Genomic DNA, 21,464 nt, shown 5'->3' with positions numbered 1-21,464 from the left:
GGGGATCGAACCGCGGTCCGTCCTAGGCTAGCGCTGGCAAGGCAGACACCTTACCTTTAGCGCCACCGCCCAGCCCCCTATTTTATTTTTTTATGATATCTATTTTAAGTATAAAACCTTAGATATTCTATGAGATTCTATTGATTGGTAAATTTATTAGAGTAGCAGAATAGAAGTTGGTATGCAAAATCAATTGCTTTTCTCTACATGGGACAATGAACAATTTGAAAATAAGATTACAAAAGAAAATTTAAATGGCAGTAAACCAATAAAATAGAAATTCATTTATCCAAGGAGTGAAAGACTTGTACAATAAAATTCACAAAATATTTCTGAAATAATAGAATAAATAAATGGAAACATACCTTATGCTCTTATATTGGAAGATGAACATATTTACTCTTGTTAAAATGTCAATACTACTTAACTATGATTAAATGCAATGCCAGTCAGAAGTCCAATAATTTGTTTTGCAGAAGTAGAGTAAATCCTGAACTTATATGGAATCTTATGAGAATTACAAATAGCCAAAAAACAGTCTTGTAAAAGAACTAATAACTGGAGGACTCAGATCTCCTGATGTCAAAGTTACCACAAAGTTACAGTAATCAAACCAGTGTGGTATTGGCAAAATTTTAGGCATATGAGCTTGTAGAAGAGAATTGTGAACTCCAACAGTAAACTTCCAATTATAGGGGCCTGATTTTTTTAGGGGTGCCAGCATTCTTCCTTGGGAGAAAAGACAGTCTTTTAAACAAATGATGCTGAGGAAGGCTGAATATTCACATGCAGAAAACTGAAAGTGAACACTTAACCTAATACTACATACAAAAATTAAAGATGGATCAAGGGCCTATGTTTAAGAAAAAATACAGGGGCCCGGAGAGATAGCACAGCGGCGTTTGCCTTGTAAGCAGCCAATCTAAGAACGAAAGGTGGTTGGTTCGAATCCCGGTGTCCCATATGGTCCCTCGTGCCTGCCAGGAGCTATTTCTGAGCAGACAGCCAGGAGTAACCCCTGAGCACCGCCGGGTGTGGCCCCAAAAAAAAAAAAAAAGATAACGAAAAGGATTATTTAGTGTTTTTTGTCTCCCACCCTGCCCCCGCAAAGGCACAGTAAATGTTGGGGTCATCTGAAACGGGAATCCCCTTGGCCTAAGAGATACAGGGTTTCCCTACCCTTGGAATATATTGTCATGGGATTATCTATAGACTCCTTTCACGTTCATTTACTCTCCCCTTGGTGTTTTTGTGCCGTATGGAAGACTTCTGCTCCGATCTGGATGAGAAAGACAGACCCCTTAATCTAGGGGTCTCAGTCAGTGAGGAAATGTAAAGAACTTCTAAAACTCAACACTAAAAACCTATTTCAAACATGACAAAGAACTTGAATGAACCTTTTTTCCTACAAAGAAGATAAATGGACAAAAGCACACATAAAACTAATCAAAATCACTAATTATTTGGGAACAGGAAATTAAAATCTATGAACTACCACCTCAGTATAAACCAATCAACATCATAGCCAGTGTTGGGTAGAGGTCAAGCTATTGGAACACTTGTCTACTGGTCATGAGAATATCAAATCGTACAAGTTGTTGCAGAAAACTGTGGAATGTTCCTCAGAAAGTTGAATGGAAACTGCTCGATGATACAGCAACTGTAGGTTGGATCTCACAACCAAGCTTGTCGCAACATTATTCACAATTACTGAAATGTGTCTGAGCATGGCCTAAATGGATAAAGAAAATGTAGACTATTGCCTACTTTTAAAAAGGGGAGGCACTTCTAGAATATTCTATGTGTATGGACTTTGTTTTTTGTTTTTGTTTTGTTTTGTTTTTTGGGCCACACCCAGCGGTGCTCAGGGGTTACTCCTGGCTATCTGCTCAGAAATAGCTTCTGGTAGGCACGGAGGACCATATGAGACACCGGGATTTGAACCAACCATCTTAGGTCCTGGATCGGCAGATTGCAAGGCAAACACCGCTGTGCTATCTCTTCGGGCCCTATGTGTGTGGACTTTAAGGTCATAATACCTAAGTGAAAATACCAAGCCAGTCACACAAGGATAGATTCAATGTAACTTCACTTATGTGGATTTGCATAAAGTAGTCAAAATCCTAGCAAGATAGTTAAAATGGGGCGAGAGAGTTAGTGCAGCAGATGGGGGTGCTTGCCTTGTATGCAGCTGACCCAGGTTCAATCCTTGGCATCTTTTATGATCCCCTAAGAACCACCAGGAATAATTCTTTCATGCAGAGCCAGAAATAACTCTTGAGTACTGCTAGGCATGGTCCAAACACGACCTCCCTCCCCACAGAAAAACTAACAACATTTGCCTGTGACTTGGGGAAGTTCCTTTTCAATTCAGTGTGTACAGACTTGCAGTTTTACAAGATAAAGAGCATTTGGTGATTGGATGGTAGTGGCCTTCCACCAGTGTGAATGTATTTGATGTCCTGATATGAATGCTTTAACATAGCGGAGATGGAGAATTTTGGTTTGTGAATTTTACAGTAGAGGTGGGGAGAAACCTGTCTTTGCTGTCCATCTCAGAGGGCCTAGAGACCAACTGACATTTGGGGTAGGGGGTCTGTTTCACTGGGGACAAGACACTTGAGGGCAGCCACTTCTGTGTTCCTGGCACCCCTGCCTAGCATCTGCAACCCCGCTCCAGACAAACCTTGCCAGTATTATGGTTCCACACAGATCTCTACTGACTCTTATCTACTAGGGGACCTGCTGGGCCTTCCTGCCTCAGCAACTACTTTGGATTTTTCTGACTCACCTTATCCCAGTAAAAGATGGCAGGGTAACTCATCTTCCAAACCCCTTCCTGACCCCTTCGTCTCTAAATGCAGGTAAAGCAAAATATGTAGAAGATGTGACCACGTCATCTCCTCACCGGGGACTCCTCTCTCCTGACTTCATCGAAGCCAATGATCCCTGCCCCGAGGCCCGGGAGAAACTGCAGGCCATGTGTCGTCTCATGTGAGCACCAGAGTGGCCCAGGGCACAGGGAGATCAACATAGCTGCCTATCACCTATGTGCCCAGGAAGGGGCATCAAGGGCTAAGACATACCCCAGTGATAGTGACAGGATTTTGACCATCCCACACCTTTGTCCCCTGCATTCCTCCCTCACAAACCTGTTCTTTCCTCATGAAAACCTTCTGATGATGGGGTTGATGGCTGTCCTACAGATGAAGAAACTGAGGCAGCCCAAGCAGGTGGAACTGGTGTAGCATTGTGAACCTACCTGCCAGCAGGCCAGACCCTACCATGGCTCTTGACTTCCTTACTATGCTGACCCTTGGCATGGCTAAGCATCACAGCCTGAAAATGCCCGGATGTTTGTTTTTTAACATCGCTAAAAAAAAAATACCCACACAGGTCTCTCAGAGCCAATGAAAACCATTGATGTGGATCTGTTGGGGTTCCATGGGTTCCTTCCAGATTCTACCTCCCAAGGCCCAGAGCCTGAGCTATACAGGATTTCAAACCCAGGCACATGAGGGTCCTGCTGTGGAAGAACAAGAAGAGAGGGGACCCCCGAGGTTACCCTTTCCTGGGACTTTAGGGTGGAAGCCCTCTTCCTTAGTCACCTTAGGACTGGGTGGTGAACAAAGTCTGCAGCCTGCCATCCAGAGCCTCTTCTTGCACTGGCCCCCCTCCCTGAGTCTTCACCCAAATAATAAAGGAGGAGCAGGCCAGGGCTGCTCTTAAGGGGTAGGGTGAGTCCCCATATTGCCAGAAGTTATTGCCCTTAAAGATGAGGGTGAGTGGGGTGGCCTGGACATGCTGGGCACTGGGTAGAAGCAATAGTGCCCTCAGAGAAATGAGGACCAAATACCAAGCAGTTCTGTTGGTCTCCTTCCTTGCAGAGAAAGTGAAAGGGCCTCATGGAAAGCGAGGAATATCTCCTACCCCATGGTCTTACGTAACTACAGAACAAAGCTGTCCTCTCATTCAACGGCTGTCCCCAAGACGGGGGACACTCAGTCCCAAAGTACCCATTACCGTTATTCTACGATGAGCACAGCCTCCACCCCTCCTGCCCATGCCCCTGCCCATGCCCACATCCATCATGCTTTACTTAGTCATCATGCCCAGGACGTAAAGCCACCCAAGAAGACCTATAAATTCTTTTATACCCTCTATGATGGTTCCTCCTTCGTTTAGTATCCTTGTACCTGGTGCTGCCACAGTCTCAAAGAAATTGTGGGCATGACAAAGTCTGAGTGGTGACTGGCTCAGTTTACCAGGAGGCCCTGGTGTTGGGTCCCACCAGGTTCCCCAGCCTGTCTAGATCAGATTCATGGTGGGTGCATGGGAGGGACAGTTTATTTTCAGTGAAAGGAAGGAGTTGATGCCTAAATCCTGAAAGGGATGCATTTCTCTGGTTCTTCTTTATAATTTTTTTGGGGGGCACACCCAGCTGTGCTCAGGGATTACTCCTGGTTCTGTTTTGAGAAGTCACTCCTGACAGGCTCAGGGGACCAGATGGGATGCCAGGAATCAAACCCAGTACGTCCTGGTTTGACTACTTGTAAGGCAAATGCCCTACCGCTGTGCTATCTTTCTGGCCCCAATCTCTCCAGCTCTTACCTATTTTGCTACAGAGGTAGACAGTTTGGAGTCTAAACCCTGGATTCCCCATCTGGCCTGCACTCTTGCTGTGTCTGCAGCTGTGGTCCCTCTATGTTCCATGAGTAGATTGAAAGCTGAGTTCTAGCCTTGGTGTGAGCTGCACTGAAGGACACATTTTCTCTTTGAGAATCTGGTCAAAGCTCTAGACTGTCTTCCCCAGAAATGAGCATGTTTCTGGATCTATCTCCTGTGCTTTCAGGACCTTCAGACCACGCAGGCCTAACTGAAGTTCAGAACTCTAGGATTCAGGGAAAGTCCAAGGCTGCATACCTTCTGTGAGTTGATTCAGATCCTTATATGTATGTATGAGCTGATGGATTCTATAATAAATTATATTTCCACTAACGTGCCACATATAATGTTGAGTAACACATACATGTACTACTCAGTACTGTATGTGGCAGGTTAATGGAATGAGATGAATTCACTGTTTCTACTTTAGAGAGAGCAATTTTATTTATTTGTTTATTTATTTGTTTGTTTGTTTAGGGTTTGGGGCTATACCCTGTGGTGTTCAGGCATTAATCCTGGCTCTGCACTCAGAAATTACTCCTGGAAGGTTTAGGATGCTGGGAATTGAATCCAGATTGGTCGTGTGCGAAGGAAAACGCCCTACCCTCTATACTATCGCTCAGGCCTCCTAGAGAGAGAAATTTAATGTTTTCTTCTATAATGGGAAAGAAGAGTTGGGTATGGTGGTAAAGTGGTAGGGACCCCCCAGTTCCTAGCAGAGAACCAACCTTCTTCTCAAAATACTGTACAGCAGCTTTTCTCAGTCATGTTTCCCCTTCTCTCTCTCTCTTTCTCTCTCCCCCATGGGTTCTCAGGATGTTCCAAGGGGTCACAGGTAAAAAATTACAGCAATAAGGGGGGCCATAGATGAGACAAGGGGAAAAACTTATAGGACAGAAGGATCAGGGAGGAAAGGAGTTCTGGAAGAGACTATTGTTCTCTGTCTAGAAACTGGCCTAGACCCTAGACCCCAAACTTATTTGGCAGGGGAGACTCTGAGGCCAGAGAAGGCCAAATGGTAACTGTACGTTTCACAGCCTAAATCAGACTAGAATGTTCTAAATCACTCGGTGCTGCCCAGCATGACTCTGGGTAGCCAGTGGAATTTGGTAGCAGAACCAGGACTAGGTCAGGGCTATTAGGGGACCTTCCCCAGCACTGATTGCTTCCCCGTTTCAAGAGTGAGGTGACTGAATGGGCACCTCATTGTACCAGTAAAACCACTTGGCCCAGAGGGTTTCCTGGGCGGCCTGCCCCCCAAGAAACCCGTCTCATTTCCGTTGGCTTGCCTCTCCACTACATTGGGAATTCAGAATTTAAGCGCCTGTCAAAGGCATCCTATTGTTTCTCTGACCATAAATGAATCCATTCATTACACTTGGTTCCAGGGCATCAGCAGCGAGCTTCCCCCACTCCCCTCTTTAGTCCTCGCAGCCTTTTGAGCTCAAGTCCCTGAGCTGTTTGTGAAGTTAATCGTGTGCATAAATGTGTGTGTGTGTGAATCCATGAATGGGCGAATGTAGTTCGCCTGTGCTTTCCTCTGGCTGGCTGGCTCAGAAGCCAAGGTAGACCTGGTGGAGAAATTTCTTCCCATCTTTCACCCCCAACCCACCCCCATAACCCCCAGATCTTTGGGCCATCACTCCTGGAAACTCGACTTACAGCCCAGCAAGGTCACCATCTTGATCTTGATGCATTTCCTCCTGAGTAGTCCCAAGGTTCTGGGTTTAATTCTGGGGTGACCTTGCATAATCACTTCATCCCTGTAGGCCCCCCCCCCATGATTCATGAAGAAGTGTGTGTTTCTAGACCCCAGATAACACTGCTGCTCTGGCTTCCTCTCCACTTTTGTTCTATCCCAGTTTGTATGGACTTACAATACAGTACTGGCTAGTAGTATTGTGGATTTGGGGAGCACAGCTTCACACGTGTGTGTGTGTGTGTGTGTGTGTGTGTGTGTGTGTGTAAGATCCACTGCACACACTGCCAAAGTTCCAGTCCTTTTGCACTGTCCAAATGAGCCCATTTGCCCAATCCCTCTCTCTGCTAGCCACCAGATTTTTCAGTGCCTTAAGAGTTTGTTTGGGGGGCCATACCTGGAGAAGGTATTCAAGGATTACTCCTCTTTCTGTGCTCAGGAATCACCTTGGTAGTGCTCATATGGGGTGCTGGGATTTGAACTCGGGTCAACCACAGCAGTACAAACAGTGTATCTGCTGTAATATCACTTTGAACCTTGAGAGTTATTTATGCTGTGCTTTTTAGTTCACTTCCTTTGGACCTTTATGTTTCTCATATGAGTGAAGAATTCAATAATCCCTAACATAGAGATTACTATCATCCCTAAGAATGCCAGTATTCCTGTAATTAATAATTAAGAGTCTATAATTCCCTCTTCTCAGACTACCATTTTTCTAGCTAAGTGTATTTATTTCCTGAGTGTTTGTATATCCAACACTTTGGAGTTGTTCTTTTTTTTTTTTTTTTTTTTTTTTGGTTTTTTTGGCCACACCCTTTTGATGCTCAGAGGTTACTCCTGGCTACACACTCAGAAATTGCCCCTGGCTTGGGGGGAACCATATGGGACGCCGGGCGATCGAACCGTGGTCCTTTCCTTGGCTAGCGCTCGCAAGGCAGACACCTTACCTCTAGCACCACCTCGCCGGCCCCTGGAGTTGTTCTTTGATTTTCTCTCTGGCCCACTGATCGTTCAGTAGTGAGCTGTTTAATTTCCAGGTATTTGAGTTAATTCTCTGTTTTTCTGTTTATGATTAACTTCTGTTTTCAGCGCATCATGCTCTAAAAAGAGAGTTGAAATAATTTCTATCCACTTGAAGTTACGGAGGTATGCTTTGTGTCCCAGCATATGACCTAACTTGGATAATGTCCCAGGTGCATTGGAGAACAATGTATATTTGAATCTTCGGGAACTGAAGGCCCAATACATATCTACTACACCTATCTGTTTTATTTCTTCTTTGAAAGTATTTCCTTACTGAGTTTTAGTCTAGATCTTTAGATCTTTTAAGAAGTGACAGAGGACCCGGAAAGATAGCACAGTGGCGTTTGCCTTGCAAGCAGCCGAACCAGGACCAAAGGTGGTTGGTTCGAATCCCGGTGTCCCATATGGTCCCCCGCGCCTGCCAGGAGCTATTTCTGAGCAGATAGCCAGGAGTAACTCCTGAGCACCGCTGGGTGTGGCCCAAAAACCCAAAAAAGAAAAAAAAAGTGACAGAATAGTACTAAAGTCTCCAAGTACCTCCCTGTCTCTTACAATCTTTTTAGACTGAAATCTCTGTCATCTGATACTAGTATGGCCAGCCTGGCCTTTTTTTTTTTTTGAGGGAGTCATTTGCTTGAATAATTGTCTTCTAACCTTTGACTAAGAGTCTGTGTTTATTCTGACAGTTCAATGTGTTTCTTATAGATAGCAGAATATTGGGTTCAATTTTCTAATGCACCCTTCCACTCTGTGTCTCTTAAATGTTGCATAAAGCCCATCCACATTGAAAGAGACTATTGTCATGAAGTTTTGTGCTTTGTTTCTGCAGAAGTTTCGTATTTGTAAGCCTTGTCTTCTCTTTGGGGTAGTCACATCCAGTAGTGCTCTGGGCTTCCTGGTGACTTCACTCGGGAATCATTCCTGGTATGCTCAGGGAACCGTATAGGGTGCCAGGGACTGAACCTGGATCAGCGCATGCAAGGAAAAGTGCCCTATCTAGTATACTGTCACTCCAGCTCCTCACAACAGTTATTTTAAACTTCCTTTTTGCATGGCGTGAAGATCCATTTTTGAGGATTTTTCTCTCCTAAATTCAGTAGCCAGATTTAACCTTTTTTGGCATTTACTTTGCTTTTTCAGCAGGTGACAGTGTGGTTCATGACTTCTTTCTCAGACGTCCCTAGGTGTTTGGTGGGGTAGATCTTCAGGTTCTTAAATTGCTGCCTTGGATGGGGAAAAAAAGAGTCTAAATATAACGTCCCTGTTGTCCCTTCCCCTCCAGTGGCCAGGCCCATTCCCCAAGCTCAATGACTGTGGTCCTGGATCTTTCCCTCAAGGCTTTGCATTGGTTATCTGCTGCTTCTGCCACTGGTGGCTTGCTGTGGAGACTGTCTGACCTAGATAGCTGACTATAGTCCGTCCATGCTCTTTCTGCCTCCGTTGAGCATCAGGAGTTATTTTATTTTATTTTATTTTTGGTTTGGGGGGGAGTCATACCTGGTGACACTCAGGGGGGTTACTCCCGGCTTTGCACTCAGAAATGACCCCTACCAGGCTCAGGGGACCATATGGGATGCCAGGAATCGAACCACCTTCCATCTTGGGTTGTCTGCACGCAAGGCAAATGCCCTACTGCTGTGCAATCTCTTTAGCCTTAGGGATAGTTTTTAAACCTGTGGCTCTGCTTGCTGCAGGCGTTTAGCCCTGATTGTAAGGACGCTCATCCCAACTGCCACATAGTACTTTCTAAAATTGCCTGGGTTCCTAATAATCAACTCTTACACTCCATCTCAAGCAGCTACATGGTTTTTCCATGTGGGAGGGGGTGTTCACAGGTGCCTGGAGAACTGGATCCCTCCAGTGACCTGGCTCCTCCCCTCATTCATATGCTAGATGTTGTGAAGTACTTTCCTTTGGGGCAGCAGAACTTGCAGCTCTGATGTCCTTCCCTTTATTTTTCCAATACCATGTTTGTTTGTTTGTTTTACACACCCACCTAAAATATGCAGGTTTTGAAATACCTAATTGCTGAGAATTGGATTAGGGTGGGCCCTCATTTGCTGTCTGTTATCCTTAGGAGAAGAGGAAAAGAAGGCTAAGTGAGGGGCTGGAGAGAGAGCACAGCGGTAGGGCATTTGTCTTGCATGCAGCCGACCTGGGATGGACCTGGTTCAATTCCCATATGGTCCCCCCCAGGCCTGCCAGGAGCTATTTCTGAGCGCAAAGCCAGGAGTAACTCCTGAGCACCGCTGGATATGACCCCCAAACCAATCAATTAATAAATAAATAAGCTGTTTTTAAAAAATGAAGACTGTTATGACTAAAACAGAGTTTAGAGTGATGTACATATATAAACCATAGATTTCTGGCCACTAACAGAAACTAGAAAGAGGCCAGAGAAGATTCTTTCAGAGAGCATCTAAGGGCATGTGGAGCTGTTGACATTTTGGTTTATATGCTTCTAGCCTCCAGAAGCAGAGAAGAATGCATTTCTGTTCTTTACTTAGTTTGTGATGCTGTGTTACAGCACCCCCAGGAAATTAATATTCTTGAGTATCATCATTGAAGCCAACCAGTTTGAATTTACTCTAGAGCTCAGTTCTTTCCTCTTTTGTGTTGTTACTCTCATGAATTTTATCCCAATCTATACATTTGCACCAATACCATAGAATTGCAGTTGCTGGTCTATGCCTCTATCTTTTTTTCCTAATGCCTTGACTTTCAAATCATACTAAGGATAAAAAGGTTTCATATATTTTCATATTAGTTAACTGACTGATTTTTATTGGGCTGCTTTGTTTAAAGGGAAGGAAAAGAGACAAATTCAAGAATCAGAGGCTCCTGATAGGGGAAAACAGAGGTAGTTGGGGGGCCAGGGGTGAGGTAGGCAATTTTGTCACATGCAGTACAAAAGGGAGGTGTTGGGGGATTCTGGCCATGTGCCCACACCGATCACTGTTGGATGCCCAGGCCTCAGTGCACCTTCTTGAACATTTACTTGCAGACTACAGCCTGTACTCTCATCTCCAGATACTGCATGTCACCCTAAATCTACTGTGTTGAGCTGCATCCCTCCTTTTTGACCTTCTGCACACACTGTAGCTCATCCCCTTCCTCAGACAGAGCAAACCCCTTCTTCTAGGTAAAATGGAGTTCATCTGCCTATTACAGAGTGATAGTAAAGAAAAGAGAGAAGGTAAAGAAAGCAGCACTCAGGACCTGGTCAGATTTCATGCTCATTGACTCTTGTTATTTATGCACATGTTATATGCACAGTTTGGGGACAGTCTCTGACAGTGAAGACAACACCGTGTAGCAAACCCTTTGACAAGTAGCCTTGCTTTCCTTGGCCCCCGTGAGAGCAGGACTGGACCATTTTCTGTTAGTTCACCTTGACCATTCCTGCCAGCTATCCCTCTGGAAACCTTGCCGTATGTCAGATTCCTACCTGCTGCAAAGGAAGAGCCATCACCTTCCTCTTCAATGACTCCCCCAACTTGTTCCTGGCCCTTTTCACTACAGAAGGCCAGGGCTGTGTCCACTACAACCTGAAGACCCGGTGAGTAGGCTGGGGGAGGAATCTAACTCCACAGAACTATTTCTGGGGTGACAAAGGGGTAGGGGAAAACTGGATTCACAAGTTGGAATGCCTAGAAAAAGGAGAAGGAATATTGGTAGTGCTAAGAGGTAATTCAGTGAGGCAACGGGATCCAGGTGGTGTCTGCAGGGACATATATGCTTTCTGTATTTCATTACATAATTTTTCACTCCCCTAATTGTTTTATAACATTTTTAAAGCTTTGCAGAATGCAAAAAAATTCTGCAAAAAATTGCCATAAATTTTGCAATGATTATGTAATGAATTTCAATAACCTTCTCTATAAACCCATGTCCTTGACAATAAGTCAGGAAGACCCCCGTCTTACTTCACTTGTACCCTTAGAGCAATAATATTGAATGATAGCACAGTGGGTAGGGCATTTGCCTTGTATGCAGTTGACCAGGATTTGATCCCTGGCATCTCGTATGGTCTCCCAAGCTTGCCAGGAAAAATTTCTGTGCACAGAACCAGGAGTAACTCCTGAGCACCTCTGGGTGTGAACCAAAAACAAGATTTCAGGTGGGGCTCAGAGACTATATGGGATACAGGAAATTGAACCAGGGTCCCCACAAGCAAGGCAATCACTCTGCCTACTGTACTATCTTTGCAGCCAGAAGAAAATGGAGGCACCATCGACACTACTTGCATGGGATCTTTTAAGAGAAACTGAATTCTGCTAGCTGAGAGTGGATTTTATTGAGCCTCTCCTAGGGAACTGACTCATTTTCCATTTTGGTGCCTTTAGTCCTTGGTTGCTCTGGCACACAGTTCATTTCTTCCCTTACTGAGTTTGGTCTGCTCTACCACCATTTCCCATACGCCCCAGTTAGTATTGACAGATGAAAAGGTTCAGAACAAGATGTTGTAGTTGGGACTGTGCCTTGCTTTCCTGTAGCATTAGTGAGGAGAGCTTCTGCCATGCTCCTCACCTCAGTATCTCTCCTAGCTCCCCATTCGTCTTGATTTTGGATGAGGAAGGAGGAACCACCAATGACAGCAAGGGCTATGTAGTGCACAAATGGAGCTGGACTGCCAAGACAGAAACTTTACTCTCCCTGGAATACAAGGTAGGGGTGGACAAGGTGGCTGTCTCTGCATTGCCTAGGATTAAGTGCTCCCTGTTGTCTGTTCTGCCCATCAAGGAACTTGTAGGCTCAACCATTCCAAGGCTTCCAAGATGGCAAGCAGTGGAACAGAACTTGCTAAAATAAACTTTGTACTAGACTACAGCAACTGTTGACTGCTATGTTGACACTTCTTGGTCATAGCCTGCCAATCTTATTTTTATCACTAAAATGATTATGTCTTAGTAGTTAGAATGGTTTTCATTTTTAGAAGTTGGTGTTACTAGGGTTGATAGGGTTTTTATTTTCCCTTCATGTCAAACCACAGTAGGAAAAGTTATTCATTCTCTGTTGGTCTCCCCTGTTTCTTGATTTTATAACTGAACTCTCTCTGATAGTTCCAGCCCTCCATCCACTTCCGCATTCACTTGATTATTCAGCAGCCATCACCGATGATTTATTAAATACCGAATTAAATTTGAGTTGGTAGTATTATATAATAGCTATATTAGTTTGCTAATAAAATTAAGTGTGCTGGTCACGTTATGGAGAGTTTGGGGACAGATAGTGTTTGGTTGGAATAGTGCACCAAAGGATATGTAGCAGCATCTCACAGCGGCCCTCTTCCAGTTGTAGCAACCAAAAGTATCCCCAGACATTTCTATGTATGTACCCTAAGAAGAAATGGGGGATCACTTATTGAGGCATAGAAAGAGAAATAAGACTTCCAGCGAGGAACTCAAAGTCTAGATGAATAATAAGAATGCAGGCTAGACAAAAAGAAAACTGTGAATGGGGGACAAACTCTTAGAACTGGGGTTCAAAGAAACAAGCAGGACATAGAGCCACTCAGAATCGCATGGAATTGAGAGCCCCCAGGTAAAGGCCACAGGAGCAGTCTTAGAGTATATGGGGTCAAGCACCTGACCTCAGACTTCTGTCCCTTCCTGTCCATCTCCTGCACTGTCCACTGGATTCTTATCTGCATCCAGTTCTGTTAGTTCATACATGTTCAGAAGCATTCGCCCCTTGAACATGGCTCATCATTCCCCCTGCCTAGCTTGAATATTCTCCTCCTCTCTCTCCATCCCTCCTTTAAAACCCTGTTCAAACTTCTTTTCCTTTGTAACCCACTAGCTCACGTTATTTCTCTCGCCTCACAGTCTGGATTAATCATTTGACAGTCAGTCATACAGCGAGGAAGTGCTCAGATCTAAGAATTATCTATGGGATGTCAAAATGAGACAGTTCCAGGCATAGCCATCAGAGAGGTTCTGACTCACTTGGTCTGTTGTGTGCTCTGACTGTTGTCATTGACGCAGTATGATGCTTCAGTATCCCAAATCCCATAGTGGTGTATGGAGGCATTGACTTAATCATTTTAACCCTTCATATGAAATTATTAAATGTATGGACTGACAATCTACGGTGGTTGGTATATGGCATGTGACACTGTGGCCAAAGAGACATAGAACTCAGATGATAGTCTGTGGAGCCAAGTACAAGCATCAGTTTTGCTAGACTTTGTGCTGCTTTGTGAAAACCTAAATAAGAATCAAAATATCCTTCCCTCCTACCTTATGCTTTGTGTGTGTGTGTGAAAACTAAATAAAATAATGGAGGGTGGTGGCTACCTCTAAATACAGAGCCAGAAATGAGCCTTGAGCTCACCAGCTGTGACTTAAGTCCCACAACAAAACCACAGTGACATCTTTGTTTTGGGGCCACACTCAGCAATGCCCAGGGCTTACTCCTGGCTCTGCACTCAGGAATTACTCCTGGAAATGCTCAGGGTACCATATGGAATGCTGGGGATTGAACTCAGGTCAACGTACTATCTCTGTACTATCTCTTTACTCACTATACTATCTCTCTGGTCCCACAGTGGCATCATTAAAGGCTTAGAGTTGGGACTAAATGTGGCATCATTATGGTTCACAAGTGTCTCTTGTGAAGGAAATACTGGCAAGTGTTGTATAAGGTGTGGAATGGACGTGAAAGATATTAGCTATCAGGCTGAGGCATTTGCATGCTGTCCTACAGATTATATTGGTCAGTTTGTTTTAAGTGTTTGTTAAAAAAAACTGTTTGTTAAAAAAACAGTTTGTTCCTCTCTGAAAAATCCAAATTCCTGAAAAGTTTCCTATAACATTTCTGAAGTGCACATCTGTTAGCAACAATTGTTTTCTTTCTTGAAAAAGTGTCTTTATGAATGAGTGTTTTTGCTAGATATTGAATTCTGTATTGGCCTTTTTTTTTCTTCCAGCATCTTAAGGATGTGTTCCACTGTATCTGCCTTCCATAGTTAATGATGAGAAGTCTGGTAATTATTCAAAACCTTCTTCATGTGCTGTAGCTCCTTTAAAATGATCTCTTTGATTTTCTAAATCTGATATGTCTAGGTGTGACTGCCTTCCTTTTCCATCTTTGTATTTGCTAACTCATATCACTCTCCATAGTTTAGACAAATTCTGCTATTTATTTCATGCTAGTACATTTCTTCTCTTAAAACTCTAATTACATATACTGTAGACTGTTTCAAAGATCCTGAATTTTTTTCATTTTTAATTTTCATTATAATACTGTGATTTATCATATTCATAATACAACCATTCCTGGCATTAAATATTCAAACACCAGTCCAACCCTAGTTTGACCTTCCTTCATCAGTGAACCCAATCTCTCACCTATCACCATAGCCTGCCAAGCTATACCCCCACTTTCTCTTTTAATTTTGAAACTCCAAAATCTGCTTTTCTCTGTTCACTCACCAGAGTCACTAAGTAGTTAGCTTTTGTATTTTTTTTTACAAGTAATTGGAGCTTCAACCTACTAAAGGCCAACTATGCCTTACCAGAAGGAGAATAATTTAGTTAGATTTTAAGGTGAGGTCTGGTGCACTCAGTTCAGCATTTGTCTGGAAGTTTGCCTCAAGAGGAAGATCAGTGACTGGACCAATAGAAAGGAAGTGATCTTAATAAAAAGAAGGTGATGTCAAGTAGGCATAGATTGTAATACATCGATTATTGGGGAGGAAAATGTAAATGACATTTGTGGAAACAGATATTTCTGATGAGTGAGAGAAATCAGAGTGTTATCAGATAAGCTGATTATGTTCTGTTGTCATATCTCTCTTGGCTGTTTGGGGATGGTGGAGACAGAGAACTAGACTGGTCCATAAACTTGCAAGAGGACAAAAAAATGACTGCAAATGTATAGGACCCATATTAGGGAATTGAAGAGAAGAGAAGGAATAGAAGGAACAGAGAATAAAGATAGTGGTGGTAGTCTGGAGAGATAATACAGCAGACAGGATGCTTGTGTTACATATGCTTGACCCAAGTTCAATCCCCAGCATCCCATATAGTCCCCCAAGTCCCTCTAGGAATGATACCTGAGTTCAGAACCAAGAGTAAGCCCTGAGTACTGTTGAGCATGGACTCAAAACAAACCAAAAAAAAAAAAAGGGTGGGGGGGAACAGGGGATAATGATAATAAAAAGCTAAAAGCTTCATTATACTGAAACAAAGATTTTAGCATATTTCAGTAAGTTTCCAAATGCTTGCCCCCAAGAAATTTGTTCCGTTTTATAGGGAAAAGATTCTCTGAATCTTGAAAAGATTCTCCAGGTACACAGAAGCTAAACTTGTTTAAAATTGCCCAATGGTAAAATCACAAACTGGGATTTGACCATAGCTCATGCTACACTTCCCAGAACAATATACAAGGGGAAGTTTCTTATAACAGAGAATTACTGCAAGTTTTGCAGATTGACTTGGTGGGAAAGCAGTAAATCGTCAGATGTCCTAGGGTGCTCACATACTACTGACAGGGTGCAAGAAAGGAGCTCGGTGGGTCGGGGGGGGGGGGAATGGTCTATAGTGCAGATCTGTGGACAACAAGTGGAAGAAGAGCAGAAGATGGAAGGGGCAAGTTGGGGGGGTGTTTTCCTTGTTCAGATAGGGCCTGGATGGATATAAGTCAGGACACTGGAGATGGGAAGAAGCTACTCCAAGCAGCACAGGACAGTATATTGGAGCTCTCCTGGGACATCTGATGATTTCACTAGAACCTAGTCTTTGCTTTTTCATATTGAAGAATTTGCAATATAGGGAGGCTACCAGGGATTCAGCCCTGAGCCCACCATCAGGGAGAGGTGCCCTCATTTTTTTCTAGCTGGGACAGAGCTCTAGGAAGTGCTACTCTTTGGAAAGAATGAAAAAAGAAAATAGTGCCCTCTTAGGGAGAGACCAGGAATTCATCAGGTAATGGCTAGAATGCTGCTAGGGGTGACAATCAGCACATAGGACTTGGCTTATGCTTCGAGGCCATCTACCTGGCCACCTCCAGGTGAATGAGTCATGGTATCCCATTATCATGTAGCCAGCACTGGCCTACTAAAAAGCCAAGCTCTGCTTCTGAGCAGTCATAACCATTCATCAGGGACAGGGCCCTGTATTGGTCTCTTCCTTTCATAGCATCCCAATCACCTCTCCCAAACCAGCGTCAACCTGCCAACCCTGGCTCCTTCCCAGTTGGTTCCAAACTTGAACTGGGAAGAAAAGGGGGGCAGTGGTGAAAAGGCATCAGACACTTTCTCTGATGATCCCTCACAGAGAACCTAGATTTCTTATCTTTTCCCTGAAAGCAAAATTCCAACATAAATGCTAGAAAGCCATCCCAGCTCTTTGGGGCCCCAGCCAGGAGGGAATTTGGGAGGTCTTGGTGGATCAGGAAGGGAGACAGTGGGACCTGAATGCTACTTTTCTTGTCTTCAGGTGAATGAACATATGAAGCTGACGGTGCTGGGGCAGGACTCCATTACTGTCACTTTCACCTGCTGGCATGAAACTGTGACACTCACGATCTCAGCCAACAACTGTCCCCACGGGGTACCACATGACAAACGGGTAAGGTGAAACAGATCAGGCATGTGCAAACCGAGACTTCGGGGGTGGGTTTCAGCTCACACTGCTAGGCTTTTGCTCCTGTTATTTCTTTCCACCATGCAAGAATCTGCCCCTTTCTTGGGCTGGAAGATTCTCATTTTTGCCTGACCCTTTCTGTTTCATGAAACTTATATAAGTTAGTTATATAAGTTATATGAGTTAATAAGTTAGGACTTATTCATTTGTCCATGACAGAATATAACACCAGCTGGACTACATGTTAAGAGACTATTTTAGCTTAGTAAAAGGAAATTTCTCTTGATACATATCCTCAGGCATAGCTGGATTCAGGTGGTTTTAGGAGCCATCAGATCTTTTCATCTCATGCCTCTGCTTTCCTCATTTTTTGACTTCATTCTCAGGGGGCTTTTCTCATGGTGGTGGCAAGATGGTCATGAGCATATCTCAGCTCTCTTTTTGCCTACTTTCGACTTCTGGAGAAAAAGGACTTTCCTTCCCTAACTGAGTCCTGCACAAGAAGTGGCAACAGCAACATCCATGGATTCTATTGGATGCCTACGTTATTCTTAGAGCCAGGAACATATGCTGCTCTCACTGGCCAAGCTCGAGCCTCTGGCCATCATGGGAGTCTTGGGGCATGCCATGCCCCAATGGACCATCTGAGCAAAGGATGAGTGAAAACTTTTTTCCTAAATGAAGGAAATAGGACTGGTCCAGAGAGGGAAGAATGATGCTGACAATGATGTTACTCTCAATGTGTGTCAGTGCCCAACGCCACCCCATTGGTGCCAGGTAGAGTAGCCTTTCCTTCCCCCCAGTTTGACTCAGCTCCATTCTGGCACACTGGTGCATAGGAATCAGCTTTAGCCACCCAGTTCAGCTCCCTGGGTACCCAGAGCAAAGAATACTGCCAGTGAAGGAGTTGGTAAGAAAATAGGCAAAGAACCAGTGAAATGGCTGGAGCCCATGTATGGCAAACAGGAGCCTGGATTGAGCTTCCAAGCTCTACTGCAAGAGCACCCTTGAACACCACTGGGTGAGGCCCCAAAACCTCAGGAAAAAGAAAGAAGCTATTGTCTGGGCCTGAAAACTCAGCTCTTCTGTGGATTCTACTGTGTGGTCCAACGTCAACACTGTGAGAAGGGTAACAATAAAGGGGCCTCGTTCTTGCTCCCCAAGGAGTTGATATAGGCAGTGAGAAACATTGATATTAGTGTGAGAGTGGGGTGACCATGGGCCCACAGAGAGGGCCGGCACATGCACCGCATACAGTGCATACTGTGGGATCTGTCTCAGGGTAGAAGCAGAGGGCACAGATCTCCCAGCCTGGAAGAATTTTATCTGCACCTCTGTCCCATCTTACAAGGAACCAGTTTGGAAGAGCAATGGCATCATTCCAAGCAAGGCTGGCTCGTGCTCCTGCCACCACCTCCCACAGGCCCCTGAACTCTTGAAGCAGTCCAATGCTGCAGTAGCCAAATCTCACATCATGGGATATATAGCAAGGAGCTAGGGACCTAAAGAACACCTGTCTCTCCCCTGTATTCTTCTGCCCTTCTGTCTCAGTGGTGTTTTATGCCCCTTAGTGCCCTGGGCTGTCCAACGTTCAGGGTGCTGAGTTGGCTGCTGGGGCGTGCAAAGGAAAGAGATCTGGCTCTCTCTGATCTCTGAGTTTCAGCCCTGTGTCTGTGGGAGAAGGCATCTAGTTGTATTTGGGGTGGGTGGACTGGAATCCTCATAGGAGTGAGAGAAGGTGTTTGCTAGAGTGAGCCTCCCAGGAGTGACTTGGAAAGGTGGGTGCCCTTGACTTCCTGTTTGTTACTTCAAAGAGGATTTGGGGTCTGGATATAAGGGTAGCTGTATGGATCAATGAGTTCATCCCATGGGCTGGACCCATATTTGTCTTCTAAAAGGCATCATATGTTGTTCAGGCCCTCCTCTGAGACTGCACAGCTATGCTCATTGAAAAGCTTTTAGATGGTCTAAGAAAAAAAAATGAGTGTACTTCTAATGAATGGCAGAAAATGATTATTTTCACCCGTCCTCAGAAAGTGGCCATAATGTTCTACCTTTGTACAGCCTTAAGTCTGGTGATCTCTGAAGTTTGAAACATAGTGGAGAACTAGGGTGCAAGTGGTTAAAGATAGTAGGAACTGCAGAGAAGAGAACTCCCTCCAAGGCCAGGGACAAAACACACCCCCTCCCAATTTAATTTTTTTTTTTTTCTCGCCTAACTGCACCCAGAGCTGAACTGGAAGCTGCTTCTTTTTTTTTTTTTTTTTTTTTTTTTTTTTGGTTTTTGGGCCACACCCGGCGGTGCTCAGGGGTTCCTCCTGGCTGTCTGCTCAGAAATAGCTCCAGTCAGGCACGGGGGACCATATGGGACACCAGGATTCGAACCAACCACCTTTGGTCCTGGATCGGCTGCTTGCAAGGCAAACGCCGCTGTGCTATCTCTCCGGGCCCAGGATGTACCATAGTTTTGAGTACATGAGCTATGACAAGGGGCTGCAGCTGGACCAATGAAAAAACTGCAAGTTGGGGCCGGGTAGGTGGCGCTAGAGGTAAGGTGTCTGCCTTACAAGCGCTAGCCAAGGAACGGACCGCGGTTCGATCCCCCGGCGTCCCATATGGTCCCCCCAAGCCAGGGGCGATTTCTGAGCACATAGCCAGGAGTAACCCCTGAGCGTCAAACGGGTGTGGCCCAAAAAACAAAAAAAAAAAAAAAGAAAAGAAAAAACTGCAAGTTGCATTTCAAAGACTATCTCAAAAGAGAATGTAAAGTTTCTCATTTACTTTTTATCTTGATTACATGTTGAAATCATGTGTCTGAAGTGTAGGGCAAGGTGAATGTTGTTAACATTAATTTTACCTTTGATGAATAAGTGTTTTGTTTTGTTTGGGGGGCCATGCCCAGCAGTATTTGGGGATCACTCATGGGCAGTGCTCAGGGACCATATGGGGCTTCTCAGATCGAACCTGGGTTAACTGTGTGCTAGGCAAATTCCATACCCATTGTACTACAGAACTTTTGTTTTGTTTTGTTTGGGGGTCACACCTGTTGACACTCAGGGGTTACTCCTGCATATGCGCTCAGAAATCGCTCCTGGCTTGGGGGGGGCATATGGGACTCTGGGGGATCGAACCGTGGTCCATCCTAGGCTAGTACTTGCAAGGCAAACGCCTTACCTCTAGCACTGCCACTCCAGCCCCTAGGGAATGTTTTTGATGTGGCTACAGGAACACATAACATGTCCATGTAACTAGAACTTCCTTTCCACTGGCCTGCTAGGATTCGATGGGTAGAATCTATGGAGGGCGGCCCTTGAAGAGACAGTGTGGTGAAGACTGGAAAGTCATGTAGAAGAATAAACTATATGACTGGGAAGCATTACAGGAAGCATTTCACATAGGGATATGCCAAGCAGACATTCAGGGAACTTCTAGAAACTACTGCGGACAAGACAAACTTACCTGGAGAGTAGCAGGAAGGTGGCATGTCCTATGGGAGGACTCAGGGCAGTGAACTGCCCATCACAATTTGACTGTGTAAACAGATCTTCACCAAGTGGAGAGACAGCAGATGGACTAGAGGCCACAGGATTTTCTAGCTATTGATCTTAAAGGTCGGGAGAGGGTCTCGGAATATTTTTATAAGCTTTCCAAAACTCAGAGAACCGGCTTGTTCTAAAGATTGGACCAGGAGAGTTGCAGGTACCCTAAAGCATGGGGCTGGTTCAGAGATGGGACTCACAGGAGCTTGTAAAACCCTGACAAGTCTTTTCCCTTTCTGGGCCTCAGTTTCCCCATCTGATGGGGTTACGTGTAACTAGCTTTTAATATGTTCTTTAAAAAAAATGTTGCTGGGTGGTCACACCCGGTGATGCTCAGAGCTCAGTCTTGTCTCTGCACTCAGGAATTAGTCCTGGCAGTGCTCCACATGAGGACCATGTGGGATTCTGGGAATCGAACCCAGGTCAACCATGTACACAGCAAATACTATTGTGTTTTACCTCTAGAGCCCCTAGTTTTCAACATGTTTTTATCTTAACAGAAGAGAGGAAATGAAAAGTGCACACTTGAGACTATTAATATCGAAGAACTGAAAGTGGGGGTAGGTCCCCACTCTCCCCCCCCCCCTTAAGGCCCCAGATACAGGGAAGCTTGTGCATATACCCTCTCTATCCATCAGAATGATGTCTGAGTGGCAGCCCCTGCAGTCTGGTGCCTCCGGGAACATTTCCATCAAGGCAGCACTTTGCAGGCGAGGCAAACCTCCATTTAAATGCTTTATTCTCTGGGAGCAACCTCGAATCCCCTCTGAGACAGGCAGAATATAAATTACAGATGAATAAATAAAATGAGCCCGGAAGCAGTGTTTGAACCTTTGCCAGGCAGGAAGCTTCTTTGGGGGCTCTCCTGGACAGAATCCTACCAGCAGGGGAAGGGGTTCTTGGGCGGTGGCTGTTGCAAGTCAGCCCCTGAAGAGGTAGACTGATGGA

At 44.7% G+C, this 21,464-nt stretch overlaps 2 protein-coding genes across 2 annotated transcripts in view; both read left to right on the top strand.

Moving 5' to 3' along the window:
• The window catches only part of FANCD2 (FA complementation group D2), a 1,230,368-nt gene that overhangs the window by 1,081,649 nt on the left and 127,255 nt on the right, over positions 1-21,464 (top strand). The gene's annotated exons all lie outside the window — the stretch shown is intronic.
• Positions 1-21,464, top strand: part of LOC125998179 (uncharacterized protein C3orf20-like) — a 43,457-nt gene that overhangs the window by 13,595 nt on the left and 8,398 nt on the right. The window contains exons 4-8 of the mRNA XM_049766459.1: positions 2,865-2,994; positions 3,888-4,184; positions 10,797-10,946; positions 11,935-12,055; positions 16,831-16,962. Coding sequence (XP_049622416.1) covers positions 2,865-2,994; positions 3,888-4,184; positions 10,797-10,946; positions 11,935-12,055; positions 16,831-16,962 — 830 coding nt within the window. The remainder of the gene's footprint in view (positions 1-2,864; positions 2,995-3,887; positions 4,185-10,796; positions 10,947-11,934; positions 12,056-16,830; positions 16,963-21,464) is intronic.

This window comes from Suncus etruscus, chromosome 20, assembly GCF_024139225.1.
Source record: "Suncus etruscus isolate mSunEtr1 chromosome 20, mSunEtr1.pri.cur, whole genome shotgun sequence".
NCBI lineage: Eukaryota > Metazoa > Chordata > Mammalia > Eulipotyphla > Soricidae > Suncus > Suncus etruscus.
Note: the sequence above shows the minus strand (reverse complement) of the source record. Positions and strands in the feature narration are given on the sequence as shown.